The sequence below is a fragment of the Pseudonaja textilis genome, chromosome 5, assembly GCF_049901715.1.
Source record: "Pseudonaja textilis isolate UNSWEBS1 chromosome 5, rPseTex1.2, whole genome shotgun sequence".
NCBI lineage: Eukaryota > Metazoa > Chordata > Lepidosauria > Squamata > Elapidae > Pseudonaja > Pseudonaja textilis.
This window is the reverse complement of record NC_141994.1, coordinates 55,550,114-55,568,157: the sequence shown is the minus strand read 5'-3', so window position 1 is coordinate 55,568,157 and position 18,044 is coordinate 55,550,114. Positions and strand designations below refer to the sequence as shown.

The 18,044-nt window shown below is 37.6% G+C and overlaps 1 protein-coding gene across 2 annotated transcripts in view; it reads right to left on the bottom strand.

The window, feature by feature from the left end:
• LOC113453413 (cystine/glutamate transporter-like) overlaps positions 1-18,044 on the bottom strand; it is a 27,212-nt gene extending 9,168 nt beyond the window's left edge. The window contains exons 1-8 of one of the 2 annotated variants that reach the window (XR_015743913.1): positions 17,556-18,040; positions 15,416-15,542; positions 13,824-13,939; positions 9,343-9,468; positions 6,777-6,876; positions 6,072-6,116; positions 3,419-3,542; positions 674-777 (exon numbers count right to left, since the gene is read on the bottom strand). Coding sequence is in view for 1 of the 2 variants with exons in the window: in XM_026724943.2 (XP_026580728.1) it covers positions 674-777; positions 3,419-3,542; positions 6,072-6,116; positions 6,777-6,876; positions 9,343-9,468; positions 13,824-13,939; positions 15,416-15,542; positions 17,556-17,769 (956 nt within the window). In the remaining variant the exon portion in view is untranslated. Of the gene's footprint in view, positions 1-673; positions 778-3,418; positions 3,543-6,071; positions 6,117-6,776; positions 6,877-9,342; positions 9,469-13,823; positions 13,940-15,415; positions 15,543-17,555 lie in introns of both variants that reach the window. The other variant, XM_026724943.2, reaches the window with a different exon arrangement.

Below are 18,044 nucleotides of genomic sequence, written 5' to 3'. Positions count from 1 at the left end.
AAAATTAATTTCATTGTTGTTTGTAAGCCATAGTTAAATGCTAACTATCACTTGTTCATCACACTATGCTTTAAAAAACCAATAGTATCCTCATAAGTCTAGCGGTTGAATTATATTTCGCTTCTTGACAGTTAGAACAATGCAAGATATGTTAAAATGCTCACTGCAATGCTAGTGATTTTTTTAAAAAAGTGTTTTGTTTTAAATTACATGCTGTTGGAATCCAACCATCTCTGGTTTGTGGCACATGTAAACTTATGATATGTATCTGTTTGTTGGATTTTTAAAAACTTGCAGTATAAGAACTATAGTGTGTTCAATGCTATATTAAGTTTTTCTTTAAAGTGTATCAGAATGTTACATAAATTCATATTTTTCTTTTTATAGCCATCTCATCTCTTTAAAGAATGTGGATACATATATATGTGTTTTATTTATATTAAGGATTTGTCATGATGGCTTGTTTTTCCTATACTTTATTAGAGTTTAAGTTTTCCTATAAAATTTGAAAAAAAGGAACCAAAATGTATATTTCTAATACTAATACCTCTTATATATATCAGTGACTCTTTCCCTTCTTATTTTTCAATTAATTTTATACCTTTATATTATTTTGATAGATCAGGAACCAAAGTCAGAATCCAATTTCCTCAAAATGCTTTCAAGATTTTACCTGGATGCAGCAAATATTCCTCCATTCAAAGCACCAAAACATGAGAGAGCTACAAGGATTAGAATTGCAGGGGAAATGTTCTTGAAAACTTTATCAGTGAAACTCTAGGAAAAAATTGAAGAATCTTTATTTTTTATATATTTGTATAACATTTAGAAAAAGAAACTATTACTCTTTTATTTTACATATTTTTTTACTTTCTATAGGTATCTTTCAAGAGAGCTAGCACAGTAATAAAAGGCAAGACAAATATATTGCTCATTTTATTAACTTTTTAAAAAATTGTTAATGGATATCTCCAAATGTATTATTTAATTTATTTTATTGATATTTCTTTTTTAAAAATATCATTTATTCATTGCTTCAGTTCTAGTAACTGTAAGGCCTAGTTTACAATTGTTCACATAATGATCATGAAATTAATTCAGTATAATGGAAAACAATAACAAATAATAAACCACATATCCATCGGTTAAAAATTATTTATTGTCCAAGATCAAATACAATCAGAAGACTACAACACATAAAATAAATATAAAAGGAAAATTTAAAATTGCAATAAAATCCTAAAGCAGCTAACAATCATTAGCATGAGGGAAGAACCAGACATTTTTAAATAGCTACAGATATTGACAAGAATTTTGCAAGGCCATCTGAAGAGTGGTCACCCAGGAGAAGGGCGCTGGTTACAATGGGCAAGCATTGTTGGAAGTATTAATGTGTTCATCTTTGGGTGTTCAATGGATATTTTCATGTATATGTGAGACAATTTTTTATATCTGAATCTGAACGGAAACAAGTTCAACTTTCATATGGGATATTTATATATCTACCCAGGGGTGGGCTTCAAAAATTTCAGCAATGGGTTCTCTGCCCAGTTGCTGGGTGGGCATGGCCATGGTGGGCGTGGCCTAATCGGCCTCCTGCAGAGGACGAAAACAGCCTCCCTGAGCTCCAGAGGCTCTCTGGAAGCCAGAAATGGGGCCATTTCCGGCCTCTCTGAACTTCCAGGAGATCCGTTTTTCACCCTCCCTGAGCCTCTTCATGCTCCCTGCACTTACCTGCATCCAAAACAGGCTGTGTGGGGACTCCTGGGAGGGGCTTTGCTGGCTGTGGAACTCTGGGAGTTGAAGTCCACTAGTCTTACAGTTGCCAAGGTTGGAGACCTGTGCTCTGAACTGCACAGAATCTTAGCTAGGGGCTCTCCCGAATTGCTGCAAACCCCTAGCAGCCCAGCCCTATATCTACCAGTTGTTTCCTAAAAGGAACTATCTTGAAATTACATAAGATGTGACAGAAATATGTAGGGGTAGACTGGGGAGGAGGAATATTTGTGCTATGAAAGGGATGGGAGAGTTTGGCTCTGGCGTTTTGGATATCTAGATTCCAAATCCTCTGTTTTTATCAAGTCCCAAAGCATGTAGTGTTGACAAGACATGTCAAATTGTCATTAATTTGCCTTCTTATATTGGAAGAGAAACTATCAAGCAAGATGAAATGAACTAAGAAAATTACCCAGAAGACTTGCTTCAACCAAAATTTAGGAAAACAAAGGCTTAATCGAGCTCCAAGGGAAATGAAGCTTAATTCTAATTGTGCCAGGGGATGAGAAATGGAATAAACTTGTAAGCTTTTCAAGAATTTTGATTGGACTACTTTAAATTAGGGGCTTCCTTATAAATACACAACTGAGTACCATATAACATCAAACCCAGAGCTTTAAATAGTTTAATAGCTGCTGGGACATGATGGTTACCAAATTGACCTGTGTGTTTTAATTGCCAAGGACACTTTGGAGACTTTTAATAGAAACTTTCTTGTTTGAATAGATCAGTAGAAGAACATTGAAAATAGAGATCTGGATATTTAAAGGATTTTACCTGCTTGAGTTTGCTATCAATTGTTCATTTAATGGAGCCTTAAGGCGTTTCTTAGAGAATACTTGTACTTTTGTTTTGGAGCAATTAATTTCTAGATGTTTTCCAGAGTAGTAAAGTGGTAGAGATTTAAGGCATTTTCAAAGGCTTACAGTTAAAATATCAAAGATATTCGTGTCCATCATTTTGACAACTAAAGAGACAGATGTATTATTACTTTACTTTGAAGAGTATGGGGCAAATCAATTTTCAGATGAATGACTACTTAATAGACAAAAGGAGACATAAAGAATGTGACCTTGCAACTTCTAGCTTTTATAAGAACATTCCCATTAGAATCCCTGAAACTCAGAATGCAAATTTCTTCACTCAGACTCAGAAAGTAGCCTGAAATCTATTCATTACTACTTATGAATCTGTATTACTTATGCATATATGTGCTTATATCATTCCCCCGCTTTCTGAAATGTATAAATATGACTGCATTTCTTTATCTGCAGAATGTGTCTTCCTTCCGTGATTTGGAGAAAAGCCCTCCAAGATGTCACCATCTAATAAACACAGCAGTGAGCTTTGATTTTTGGGGGTGGGGGGGTGGGGGTCCTGAGTTTTGATTCCACAAGAAGCAATGTATTCACTAATATTATGGAAACCATTTGATTTTAATTATTTTCAGGTGCACAAAACATTTTTTTTACTGAATCCTTTGTGTGCTTGTTTCATGGTCCATGAAACCAGTGTTTACTTTAGGCATTCAATTAGTTATTTTTTTGGATTAAACCTGATTTTTTTCCCCAATGAGTTTTCTCACTCCTGATTTTATTAACAGCACTTAAAGAATTGCAAATAATTAGTAAAGTACACTCACCACAGCTACTGCATCTGAACTGAGAATTTCTTGAGGTGTCAAGACAGCATAGTAAGATACATTAGTAAGGACATAACAGACTGTAACAACAGTTAAGGAAACAATTACTGCCCGAGGGATGTTCCTGAAAAAAAAAAACTTAATTTTAATACAGTCCAGCAATAATTGTATGTTATCTTTTGACTATGTCTAGCATCAGATTAACCAGCCCATATGCCATGATGGGCTTTATACATGGTAACCATTATTTAAGCTGTATATAAACAGAATTGCTCCTACAAGCCTATTGCCAACTGGTGCAAAGCACAGAGCAGAGGTGTTACATAGGTTGAGGCTGCTTGCAATTGTGCTTCTGCAATCTGGACTTGCTACTGCTACTACTTGCTACTACAAATAGTAGTCTTCAAGGATATCCCATATAAAGTGTGTTGCAACACTCCAACCACAAGATGATCAACTTATGAATTGTGACAATTTTGGTATGGGAATAATTGGTACATGTCATGCTTTTGTGTAAAAGCCGTCAATGCTATAGCTCCTATCTGCTGCTTGAGCATGATCTGTGAGTAAGAGATCCCCCCTCCCCAAATTGCACACTAGTCCTGAAAAGGGAAGTGCAATTCCCATTTAGTATTAAAAATGTAACCACTCCAGATGCAGGAGGTATACAAATATCCACAGCCACTCAGACTTGAGCTTATGGGTTCCTCTGGTTCCAAACCTATAAGGCCTCCATGCATTGGGGTAAAACACTTGATAGAATTTCCTGGCTGGCACTGGGATATGTTGATGATATTGGATATTGAAAAAGACGACACTCTGCAAGAGCCACAAAGATCATTAGGGGCAGGGAGGCTAAAACATGAAGAATGGTTGCAGAAATTGGGTACACCTAGTTTAATGAAAAGAAGGACTGAGGATGACATGATAGCAGTGTTCCAATTCTCAAAGCACCTGAAGGCAGGACAAGAATCAATGGATGGAAACTAATCAAGGAGAGAACCAACCTAGAACTAAGGAGAAATTTCCTGACAGAATAAGTGGAACGACTTGCCACTAGAAGTTGTGGGTGCTCCAACACTGGAGGTTTTTAAGAGATTTTTTAAAGAGATTTTTTTAAGAGATTAAGAATTATTTGTTTGAAATGAAATAGAGTTTCCTGATCGAACAGGTGGTTGGACTAGAGGACCTCCAAGGTCCCTTCCAACTCTGTTATTCTGGATTCCAACAGATGACCTTACCCAGTGCGTGGCCTCATGTAGATGGTAAATAGGAAGGGTGAGTACGTTGAACTATGAGGCATGCTACATAAACAGGAGATTTGGAATCAACAAAAATGTTCAACCCTTTTGGCAGCATAATTTCATGCCTACTGTGTAGCAGCCTAAACTGTAGGCTACATTAAACTATTAGTCTTAGCTGTATAGAAGCAGAAGGCAACCAAACCAGTTAACATAACCTGTTATTTTCCCCTTTTCTTCCTAAGTTCTGTTATTTTCCTGACTGCCTCCACTGAAACAGCTCTTGGCAATTATGGCAATTTTGGTGATGCCAATAGATTTTTCTTAATAATCTGGTCAACTCACCCTATTAAGCAGACTGGAAAGGCTGTTAAGTACAAGAAGAAAAATGGCATCAAATTAAACAATGTCCAAGTTCAGTTACAGGAGGCCACACTTTTCTGTGAATCTGACATAAAGACAGTCCAGGATCCCTAATAATCACTTCGTCATAGTGAGGTTATAAATAAAACCTGAGAATAGGAGTTTGCTCAGATGAACTGCTGAAGTGACAAAAAATAAACGAGTCTTCAAAATCAGAACTCTGGAAAGAAGAGTTTGATGGAAGAAGTTAATGGATGGCACTCTAAGATAGCTCTAGATGGCACTAGCTCTTGGTTGTAGTACTGAACGAAGTTGGCAGGTAAACTTGATAGACGGATTGCAGATTTGAGCAGACAATCAAGACATAAGAGCTGTTAGGCATGGGCTTTCTTCAATTAAGCCCCAATAACTAGTTCCTTTGGGTTCATCCTAGTCCTTTGGTAAAAAGGACAAGAAAACCAGATGGATGTGTTAGTGTTGTACTGGGCCTGGCAGTTCTTTGTCATCCAGCTCCTTGTTCTGAGTTCAGATTTTGTCCTGTCTGCAACCCTCTGTTTCCTGACCTTAGAGTACCAAAGTTTTTCAAAAAAAATATTGGAAGTGGACTTGTTACGAGTAGCAAGGTCCCCCCCCGCCCACATCCCCCATCACGAAGTGGATGACAAGCATTTTTGGATTGGCATATAAATCCACTCCATATTTTTATACATATTAGTATCCCCCCCTTCTCTCTCTCTCTCTCTTGTGTGTGTGTTAGCATATGTATAGAGAGAGGGGGAGGGAGGGAGGGAGAGAAAGAGAGGGGAGAGAGAGAGAGAGAGAGAGAGAGATCTCCAATATATTACATAAAGATACAACATAATATTTTTGAGAAACTTCTCGGTCATCTAGTCTTTCTTTCCCCTCTTTAATTGTTTAATTCTCTCCTGGGTTGAGACTGTAGTTTGTATCATCCATAGCTACTGAATTTCCTTGGCAAGAACACCCTCTAGATGTCACATGTGATAACAACAATAAATGCAAATGGCTTGTTATTCCAGCACACTCACTTTTTAGGGTCTACAATTTCTTCAGTTACAAAGTTTATATAGAACCTGAAACAAGCAAACAAATAAAAGAGTCAAGAGTCAAAACATGTTTGGATTCACTTCAAATAGGCTGTGCTAGTACAGATTTTGCATTTTATCTTAAAGGAGAGCCATAATTGTTGTCTAACCACATAAACAGCAGCAAGCCAATTACAAAAAATACCCTTATAATTTAAAGTCAGGTTTCTGTCTTCAGAAATGGAATTCACAGTTCATTCAGCTAGCTCTGTCAACTTTAAAAAGGCAGCTCATAGCTTTTTTTAAAAAAAGTTTGAGATACATTTACGGAAAAATAGCAGACATACTGCACTAGAGCACATTAAGGTTACTAATGCATTGCCCAACTACTGCTTGAGCTGATATATTGCATGAACTCAAATCCTAGTGTACAAACAATGCTGGTTGCTTAAAATATGCTAAACTCAAATCCCAGGAAAATTCTTTTTGGAATGTCAACATACATAATTTAAAAACAAAACAAACCAATCATATGGCTTAACATGATATTTGCATCCTGCTATGAATTTTGTGAAAGTTAATTACATGTAATGATTTCCAAGTAAATATTTTTTTTAAATATTCAGTTATAACATTGAGGGTGCATCAATGTCCCTTCTATCCTTTGCAAAAGTAAAAAGTTTAAAAGTCCATAATTTAGAAACTTACCATCCTCCATAGGCAAACATCCCGGAATAAAAAGCAAGAGGTAGCTTTTCAAGTGTCAAGGAACTTGTATCAAAACTATCCTGGAAATTTTCATTATGACCTAGATTAAAAAAAGGGGGAACATATTTTTCCTCTTTCTTGTAACAAGCAATACAGATAGTCCTCAGCTTATGACTACAACTGAGCTCAACATTTCTGTTGTTAAGTAAACATTCGTTAAATGAATTTTGTCCCATTTTATGACCTTTCTTGTCACAGTTAAGTGAATCACTGCAGTTGTTAAATTAGTAACACCATTGTTAAGTAAATCCGGCTTCCCCATTGACTTTGCTTGTCAGATGGTTGCAAACTGGGATCATAACTCTGGGATACTGCAACTATCATAAGTGTGAGTCAGTTTGCCAAGCATCTGAATTTTGATCATGTGACCATAGGGATGCTGCAACAGTCATAAGTGTGAAAAATGATCATAGGTCACCTTTTTCACTGCTGTTGTAACTTTGAACGGTCAGTAAATTATCAGGTAGGTCGAGAACTATCAGGTTATCTGAGGGACCGTCTCTTGCCAGTCACATCTATCCAACCCATTAGAGCAGGGAGTCAGGGGATGTTGCGGGTCCCATCTCTGAGGGAGATACACCTGCTGGGACCCAGAAGAAGGGCCTTCTCTGTGGCGGCTCCCTCCCTCTGGAATATCATTCCCCCAGAGATTAGAATGGCCCCCACTCTAACACTCTTCCAGAAGGCACTGAAGACCTGGTTCTGCCAGCGGGCCTGAGGAACCCAGAGGGGGATGGAGCCCATCAAATGGCTAGTGTGGTCTGCTATCCTCAGGGTGGGGGGAGTGGGAATTGGGGGTGATTTTTTTTCCAGATTTTGTTCTATTGTATTTTATTAATTTGATTCTTTTTGTTAGTTTTTATTGTTTTTATTTTAAATATGGTTTTACATTCTGTAAGTCGCCTTGAGTCACCATGAGAGAATAGGCGGCAATATAAATTCAATAAATGAATAAATAAATAAAATAGAAAACCTTTCTAATGTAACAAGAGAACCAGGTAAAAATCTAAGATTCTTGGAATTTAAGGGCTAACTAAATCAATAGCACTCTTCTTTAAAAAAAACAACACCGCAGAAATATTCTTATTCTCTTCTAGTGTTTTCCCTCTCCTTCTCCCATAGACTTTATCGGGGTATCCACAAGGTATGATTTTTTAAAAAAAAAACTGATGATGGTGCAGTCAAAATCATGTATATTTTTTAGTATTGTGTTGCACATAAATAGTTAGAGCTCCAGCCTCATCATTGTAGCCATCATCTTGACTTTTTTTTTTACCATATCTATGGATAATCCTTCAAGAAATGAAGTTGTTGTGCATGACAATATTTCAATCTGCTTGTAGAGTAAGTGTGTGTGTGTGTGTGAGAGAGAGAGAGAGAGGGGGGGAGGGAGGGAGGAAGGGTGGGTGGGAGGGAGGGAGGGAGAGAGAGAGAGAGAGAGAGGAAGAGAGTATCAACATCAATGTCTGGCAAGGAAATTAAACAATAGAAAAACTTTCCATTTCATATCATATTTATTTGCCCAGAACAGGAAACAAGGGGAGAAAGAATTGCTGGTGGAATCTCAGAAGCATGTGTGAAGGATCCTTGCCCTTTGGGTCCTGCTTTGACAACTTCATTGAGACTAAATGTTACACAGTTCCAGTTCCCTTACTCACAGTCAGCCATGCCTTAGAATAAAATAGAACTGGAAGGGACCTTGGAGGCCATCTAGTCCAGCCCCCTGCTCAAGCAGGAGAACCTATACTGTCTAGTCTCTTCTTAAAAACCCTTAACAGTGACCATATTAGTAGAGACTAAAAACTGGAATCTAATAATACAGCTTTGTGGAATTCTGGGGGTTGTAGATGTATATCTCTGAAAAAGAACAAGAAAGCTGAGCTAGCTGAAACTACATTAGTTCAATGCATGCATGAATCTTTAAGAACAACAAAAAGGCTCTTGGCACCTTAGACCAGGGGTGTCATACTCAAGGCCCACAAGCTGAATCCAGCCCGCAGGGTGCTTAGATTTGGCCCAAAGGGCTGCCCTGGAAACAGTGAAAACAGTGCCTCTGCGAGCAAAAATGGAGCCATGCACAAGCTCTGTTTTCACCGGCAGAATGCTAGCAAAGCAAACTACTAGCAAAGTGGCACTTGATCACACGAGGGATATCGAGCTGGTCACGCCCCTTGGCCACGCCCTCCATCCCACCCAGGTCAAACACAACCGTGATGCAGACCTCGATGAATTTGAGTTTGACACCCCTGCCTTAGACTAACTAATTAGACTAATTAAGTCTAATTTGGATAAGATAACCCTTCAAATAAAGGATCAAAAAGCAAACGTTCAAGTGTTTCTGAGAATGGTCAGTCCCTAGGTGTCTTCTATCTCTCTTTCCTATGGTCTTTATCTTTCCAATAGCTCTTTGGAGTTTTTGTTGTTGTCTGTTATAATTTTGGCATCCTCCGTTTCTTCTAATGCTCCCTTTAATCTCATTCCTCATGAGATTTCTGATTAGTCTTACCATTTCCAAGAGCCAAGATCCCAGGAACAATAATTAGACCCACAGTAATCATCTTCAGGACAGTGAGCCCTGTCTGTACTTTGGCAGCCCAACTCACGCTCCAACAGTTCAGGGCTACTGCTACGGCTGAATTGGGAGAGAGAGAGAGAGAAAACAATCAGAGCTTCATAGGGCGATTTAATAATACTTTCAATTAGGCCTTTCCTATATCATAATTGCAAAACTAAATAAAGTGATAACAATCAGTTTGGATCCCAAAGGTGCTTTTTCAACAGGCAACTGGACTTCCTTGTTTTTTCTGTTAAAGACATTTCGCTTCTCATCCAAGACGCTTCTTCAGCTCCAACAGGATAGTGCGGAGTGGAAGGATTTATATTCCTTGCAGACAGCTGGTCATTAGCTCCTTTTAGAGCAGGGGTGTCAAACTCGCATCATCACAGCATTGTCACATGATGTATTGTGACTTCCCCCCCTCCACTAAACCGGATATGGCCAGTGCATGATGCATCCTGTCGTGAGTTTCACACCCTTGTTTTAGAGGGTCATTGAAGGACTTGGAGGTTTATCTGTGTCCTCAGGGTCACTTGAGTAGTGATCCTGGTTCCTGTAGTCAATTTTTCCTCTGAAAATCCATTCCTACTCCCATACCAGGGTGTTCATCCGAAATTGTATAGCTAAAAGTCTGTAGAGATTCTCAGTTATCCAGGTCATGGTTGTCCCAAAAGTGCTTTTTCAAGAAGCAACTGGACTTTCTTGGATTTTTTCATCTTCAAAAGAAAAAATAAGAAAGTCCACTTGCCTCCTGAAAAAGCACCTTTGGGACAACTATGACCTGGACGACTGAGAATCTCTACAATCAATTTGGATAGGAGCACTCCGTAAGCCTGAAAGCAAGCCAGATTTCCTTGCAGCAAATAATTTAATCTTAAAAATTATGCAAGTGAGATCTTTGAAACTATTATATTAAGCTAACTAATAGAAAAGGATGGATACTGGGTCAACATGATAGAATAAAAAATATGAAATAAAAGAAAATGGCCTAAATGGTTAACAAAATAATTAAATATTAATCAGATTGCTTGAAACTCTTATTTCCTGTTTACTGTAATTTAAAAAAAACACTAATGAAAATATTAGCTAGCTATACATAACAAAAATATGTTGCTGCATATTGGTTGACTGATCTTTCCAATGTTGTTTAATAGATTTATGCAAAGAGATGTCTTTGATCTGCCTTGAATAAGCAACTACATTCCAGAGAGTTAACATGACTTTTTTCACATCATCCACTTACTGAATATAATGATCCATCAAGGTACTTATATATATGTTGTCTGTTCCACAACTTCTATACCAATTTGAGGGGACTTTCCATGCAGTGAACTCTGATGGGCAAAGGTACCACATTATAGGGTGTTGATAGTGCAGAGCATGTCTTTGCAGCATGAATGCAACTATTAGAATTCCTGAACAAACAACGATCTAATATATGCTAAGATTTTAATGGTGTCAAATAGTAGCTGTTAAGCTGAGCACAGGAAGAAGCTGAATTCAGATTACTTTCTTAGTCACACATTGCACTACTAAGCATGGTTTGCTTCAATCATGGATTACTAAATAATTTTCTGTCTAACTTTCCTATAGAGAAGGAAATATAAATTTAGGATTACGTTGTTGGTGGAGATGAGGGATGGTTAGCCTCTGGAGAAGATGGTGTATTGAACTGATTGTGTTACCAATCCAGCTTTTCCAATAATTTTCACTGTTTGTATTTGATTACTATCCAACTGATTGGCAATATTTGTAATAAAAAATATAACTTATGAAGATAATTCACAAAAGGCAGAAGCTTACACAATTGATTTAAAAGTAGTTGAAGTGCACTCCGCTCTAGTAATGAAGATTTGATGAGGGAGAATGTTCTGAAAGAGTGCACAAAAATTAATCACTGTTCAGGATGAAACTCTAAACTGATTTGATAGGAAAACCAATTAAGCAACTGAACAGATATTAAGGTGGAATGTAGTAAGTTAGCTAATATGATCCAACAGATGACAGTAGATATGTTGCTAATAAATTCAGTGAAAATAATTTTCTTCTCAAGTTTCAGAAGTTGCCCAGACTTCTGTTGCCTCTACAAAAAATGTGTTTGATACTATAAGAGTTCAAAAAGATATTACAGACATTAAAATGATACCCAGGATCAGAATAAAAGAAATGATTTTGGAACTTGTAGAAAAGACTGATTAACTGTATATTTTATCTCCAAACATTATAATCTGGCCATATTACAAAGAAGAAAAGCCTTCAAATCTTTCACAGAAAAACTATAAAAAAGTGGAATAAGGTATAAATGGAAGTTCCTTTCAACCACAAGAAAGAGTGACTGCTTCTATGCTTCTAGAGATGAATAGAATTTTAACAAGACTATTTTATAAAGAATGTATGAAGTATTAACAGATATGATGCTTAAAGAACAAATATATATTTTAAAGAGGAAGATAGAGTAAGAAAAGATTTTCTGGCATTAGGGACTTATAGGATGACTGGTAATTATAAAATGTTCAGTATTGTTTCATAACACTGGAAATAGGAAATAAATAAAAAAGATGAAATACAAAGAATGGAAAATAATTATATAGAAGTTAATATCAGGTAGGCGAAATTAGAGCTCAGCATAGTTTTCCTCTAACATAGAACAATTAGAGGATTTAGTTAACTTTTGGTGAACCTTTGTTCATATGGGTCTTGTTGGGTTGAGAGGTTGTTGGATTGGAAGATTTCACAAATAGCAAAAACACTTAGATTTATTTACTACCACTTACTGTTTTACAGCACTCTCTAGGTGGTTTGCAAAATAAGCATATTACCCCCAACAATCTGGGCCCTTATTTTACCTCAGAAGGATGGAAGGTTGAATCAATCTCAAGCCCCATCAGGATTGAACTCCAGACTGTGGTCACAGTTAGCCTGCAATACTGCATTTTAACCACTATGCCACCAGGGCTCATAAAATCACAAAAACATTAGCTTACAACGCTAAATAGAGTTCTAACATTGGGGCTGAACAAAAAGTAATTGCATCCTTGAATAAATTAGCTGGGTGAATTTGGCTCTAATGTGTGATTTGAACATACCCAGTTATGTGTGTGGATGGAACGAGTTTAAGGAAATCATATGACAATTCTGAGTATTTGAGAGACTGCACAGTTTGAAGCATCTGAATGAAATTATTGATATCTGGGAGAATGATAGATATTTCTATTAACAAAGGGATTTATATTTCTTTTTATTTATTATATTTGGAGACCACCTGATTTCAGAGTGATAATAGGCAGCTTGTACTTTAAAAGAAAAGAAAAACTTATGAACTTCTAGACAAACCACAACCCTCCCCTCCCCAACAGCTAGGGTTGAGAAAAACCCTGAGGACTGAGAAAAACCACTGAGTTCACAAATCATGCTAAACGATAGTTGGTTGAACAAACCACTATTGGCTGAATACAGATAAAACATGAAGTAGAAAACCTGGTTTACAAATCTCCAAAGCCTGTGTTCACACCATATGATAAACCAAAACCAAACAAACCATATCAGCGTTCATCATGTGTGTTAACCCTTCGTCAAAATAAATGAGCTAGGTTTATATTAATCATTGCTACAGGATTTTCACTCTGCCCTGCCTGAGTTACATGTTAGAAATAGAACGTGGGACATCAACTTAGCAAATTTTGGATTCTATGTTCATCAACTATTCCTGTACATGAACTATTCCTGTACAAATCTAGCTTCATAGATATGATCAGAATCATTCTGCAGTAAGTAGTTATTTTTATTTATTTATTTTTATTTATTTTTGTCAATTGCTTACAAGATAATAGGTATAAATAAAAACATAGTTTTTGGATACATGGATACATATAAGAAAAATAAAAATAAATAAAAGAAACAATAGGACAGGGATGGTAGGCACGTTGGTGCGCTTACGCACACCCCCTACAGACCTCTTAGGAAAGGGGTGAGGTCAATAGGAGACAGTCTAAGGTTAAAGTTTTGGGGGTTTGGGGAAGAAGTCACAGAGTCAGGTAGAGTATTCCAGACATTGACCACTCTGTTGCTGAAGTCGTATTTCCTGCAATCAAGTTTGGTGCGATTAGCCTTGAGTTTATATCTATTGATTGCTCTTGTGTTGTTATGGTTGAAGCTGAAGTATTCATTGACAGGTAGGATGTTGCAATGTATGATTTTATATACTATACTTAGATCAGACGGAAGGCAGCGTAGTTCTAGGTTTTCTAGGTCTAGAATTTTGAGTCTGGTGGCATTAAATTATTAATTATTTATTAAATCTTCCAGTTGTTTATCTTACTACAGAGCAAAGATACTTAAAAAAAAACATTGATACTAAAGACTGGGTAGTAAATACCTGTTTATTGATAATAAACTACAAGGTGTTTGATCTTGCATTCACTAATACTCACTAATTCCTGCCATCGTGACCAATTTCACAGCCAGAGGAGGGACATGGCAAGAAGCAAAGAAAGGCTCAATGAGGTATCGACCAAATGCCAAAGACACCACAGCCATATTTGCAGGACTGGAATATAAAAATCAGAAATGACAGAATATCAGATACAAATATTTTGCTTTTTTGTTGGCTTCTCTCAACTTTGCTTCTGTTGAGGGCTTGTGGATTTTCACTTGTGAAAAATCTGTAAGTGAAATGAAGTGAAAATAGTGTCTGCTTTCAGAAATATCCATCTGGAAGATTGGATAGAACATGAGGAGAACTCAAGATCTTTCTCATCCTTTCTCCTCTATGAGGAGAATGAAACAATGAGAAATGTTCTAATGTGTGGCAGACCAAAGCTTATCATTTAATCAAAATGGTGGACTTGGTCCACACGTTGCTCCAAGTCATGGTTTGGTTCAGTTACAGTGAAATAAACCACTTCTGGCTTTAGTCATTTTTTATTGTTCTTAATATTTAAATTAAAAATACTATATCATTTAGTGTTTAAATATTGCTTTTATATTTTAGTTTATATTGTGAATTCTATAAGCTACCTAGAGCCTAGCAGGTTTCAGTCAGTAGATAAATCACATAACTAAATACAAATCCCAAGTCATTAGGTTCAGCCAACATGCTAAATTATTATTATAACAAACTAATAATTTTAACATATTAATAATAGTTTTTTACAATCTGTGCTATTCTCTTCTGGCTTATGATTTTTATGATAATATAATAACAAAAAGAAAAGGAGCAAGATTGTCCATAGTATATGGTCAAACGAGTCAAGATGACTGGAATTATAGCTCCATCCATTTTTGTATACATTACATATAAAAAAAGCTCAAGTTTTGATGCAACATCACAATCGCCATTTTTTTTTTTACCATACTCTCTCTGTGAACTCTGCTGGAAGGAAATAAATCTGGATTGGTGGTTCTGATCATGGTGAGGTAAGATTCTTGCAGAATCATTGTCTTGGCCTGAAATAGGAGTGGATCTACTCTATAGATGCAAGACTTGTCATCCACCAGCTGCAGGAATCTCTTTCAAGTCTGCAGCTCCCAGATGTTCCCTGGAAGACAGTTCAGTTGATCGAGGAGCGATCTGGCTTGGAAGGGGCGGACAATGTCATTCAATCAATCCCAAATTGATTTTTATAGAGCCAGAGAGGCAGGCCTTTAGTTTATTGCAAGCAGGGCAGCGGTAACTGCCCCGTAAGAAATGAAGAAAACCATCCATCTTATGACTGAAAGGGAGAGGTCTTTGGTTTGTGATTGTTTTTGATCTGGAGTTTCCCTAGAGCTTTCTCTATTATTGCTTCCATTCTTTGTTCTTCCCCACTGTTCCTTGTCATTCTCAGATGCTTTCCTCCCTCCCTCCTTCCAAACATTTGTTAGATCTCAGTGGTGCTCCATTCACCAGCTGTCTGCCTTTAAAAACACAGCTGGAACATGCCCCATTGAGAGATTTAAAGAGACAAAGCTCCCAATAAATCTTCCCATCATCTGGCATTCCTTCCTTTTTTAGACAAGGAAGGGAAAGAAAAGCTGTCCTTACCGTATCATAATAAATTCAGCCCACAATCGGAGGAAAGCCGGCAATGGTCCAAGAGTCTCTAAAAGATAAATATAATGCCCGCCTGACTTTGTAATACATGTTCCGAGATCTGCATAGGACAGAGCACCTGGAAATCAACCAAAAAACTGAGTTGTAAATCATATCCGTCATCCTGGGACAAAGTTCCACTGAACTCAATGGATCTTTCTCCACATGTAATGTAGACATTTGAGGCCATGTTGAGCCATATTTGGTCCTAACACCTTATCTTGTTCACCAATGCCACATTTTAAACTAGGGATACCTTTGTGTTGAGACTATTAATACCTGTAATGTTTAATGCAACACAGAGTGATATAAAACAACTGGGGCACAAATCCTTAATAATTTGTTATGCTTCAAAGTAAATGAAATCAAATCCAGAGGGTATTTTGGCCCTGAGATAGTCCCTCAGTTTCTATTTTGTTTATTTGGTTGTTTGAATTTATCAGCATCCCAGTTTTGGAAATGATTCACCGGTAAACTAATACAAGAGCAAAAGTGACCCTTGGACCCGAAAAGATTGGACAATAATTTTCGCCCAAGTGAATAACTAACTGAACACATTGAGATGAAATTGATTTCTGGAAAGATGCCGTAATTATCACTGTGAATATATTTCCCCCCAAGGAGAGGAAGAAGTGAGCGATGTTGGGCGCAGTGAGCGATGTTGGGCATGCATGCGATGTTGTTCATGCGGGATAAGGACTGACTGGGCAGGGAGGGGAGGGGTGGGCGGAGAGGGCGGGGCCAGCCCGGGGCATGATTTGCCGGTTCTCTGAACTGCACAAAATCATAACAATCAATTCTATAGAACTGGTCCGAACCACCCGTGGTGTACGGTATGCAATTTTATAGGGCTACACCAGTCTGACTTATTACAAGGTGTACAGGCTGCCCATCTGCTTTACTTTTCACAGGATGAGCTTCGATTGGAGCATGTCCTTTTATTTGAAGAGATACCTAGCAGTTTGTGCTTTTTAAAAAAAGAAGAACCACACAAATGGGGAGTGGGAGCCTGGTTCATCAAAGCTTAGCATTTGAGCACACGTAGCCTCTTCCTCCCTATAGTAAAATGCATTTTATCTCTATTTAAAGATAGAAGAGCTGCTAAGTTTACATCAAAAGACATATATCGGTAAATGTAAACATTTAGAAAATTGCTACCCTCTTTCATCCTCTTTCTTTGGCGATGATAAGCAGCATAGACCCCTGAGGCTTATAGATGCGAAAAAGAGGCAGTTGTTTTGAGCCAAAGGAAAGAGAAACCTCATATGCAAACAGAAATTCAGGGAACAAGGCATACAGTGCCCATCTGAAGGGAGTGAGCCTCTTAATCTATGCCATCCAAAACACATTAAGTCTTCAACACTTGACAGGCAAAGAGGGGGTAGGGACATGAATGTTCATTTGGGAAAAATTAGCATGGAATAGAGAGTAATTCTTTGGCATACACACTGTCATTTCTCCCTTTTCCCCCTATCTCCCCCCATGTTTAATATGAAAGAGATAGATTGAGAAGAAAAGAAGCTTTCCTGTAGGGCAGAAGAAAGCCATAGCTGACAGGCATAAACAGGCCTGTTTCCATGATAGAAATGCATGCATTTCCTCCCCATACTGCGAGCAACAGTTTCTCATTGCCCTGTGGTCCATAATGGCCCCCTGCTGCTTCACTGGCCCAAAGTGATAATTGGAAGCCAGTAAAAGCCACATATTCCTCATCTCAATTCAAATATTAGATTATCCTTCTTCCTACTGGAGCCCCATTTTTTGTAAAAAATCATCAGCTATCTATCATCTATATCTATCATTTTCTATCTATCTATCTATCTATCTATCTATCTATCTATCTATCTATCTATCTATCTATCATCTATCTTTCTATCTAATGCATCTATCATCTAGATCAGGGGTCCCCAAACTTGGCAACTTTAAGACTTGTGGACTTCAACTCCCAGAATTCTCCAGCCATTAAGACTCCACAAGTCTTAAAGTTGCCAAGTTTGGAGACCTGTAATCTAGATATTTTCTAATATTTTGAGTTTTTCAAATATAAAAAAATCAACATTTTTTTTAAAAAAATGAAAGCTACACAACTCACCAAACAGAGACAGAATCCCACAAGCGAGCCATAAAAGTAATGAGACCCCTACATTGCCTGAGTTTTGCAACACTCCTTTAGGAGAAATGAAGATCCCACTGCCCACCATGGAGCCTACAGCCAACGCAATGGCCCGAGTAAGAGTGATCTTTCTCCTCAGAAAAACAGCGGTGTTCTCCTCCACGAAAGCTTTCCTCTTCCGACAGGCTCCCATCTTTTCACCTCTCTGTTTCCTCCAAAGTCTTAGCTGTCAGACACCACTTGGGTTACTGATTTGTCCAGCAATTCTGCTCTTTACTTAGCGAAGAGCACACTTTGGCTGGGAGTCCTGTGGAAGAATGGAAGCATGAAGTAAACAAATATTTAAATAAAAATATCATGTGGGATAGGAAGTAGGGGCCAAAATCCTAAAGAACAATATATGCTGGTGCTTTCACTGCAGTCGGTGATAAACACGTGCAAGTCCAATTCTCAATCTTGCATCCAAAG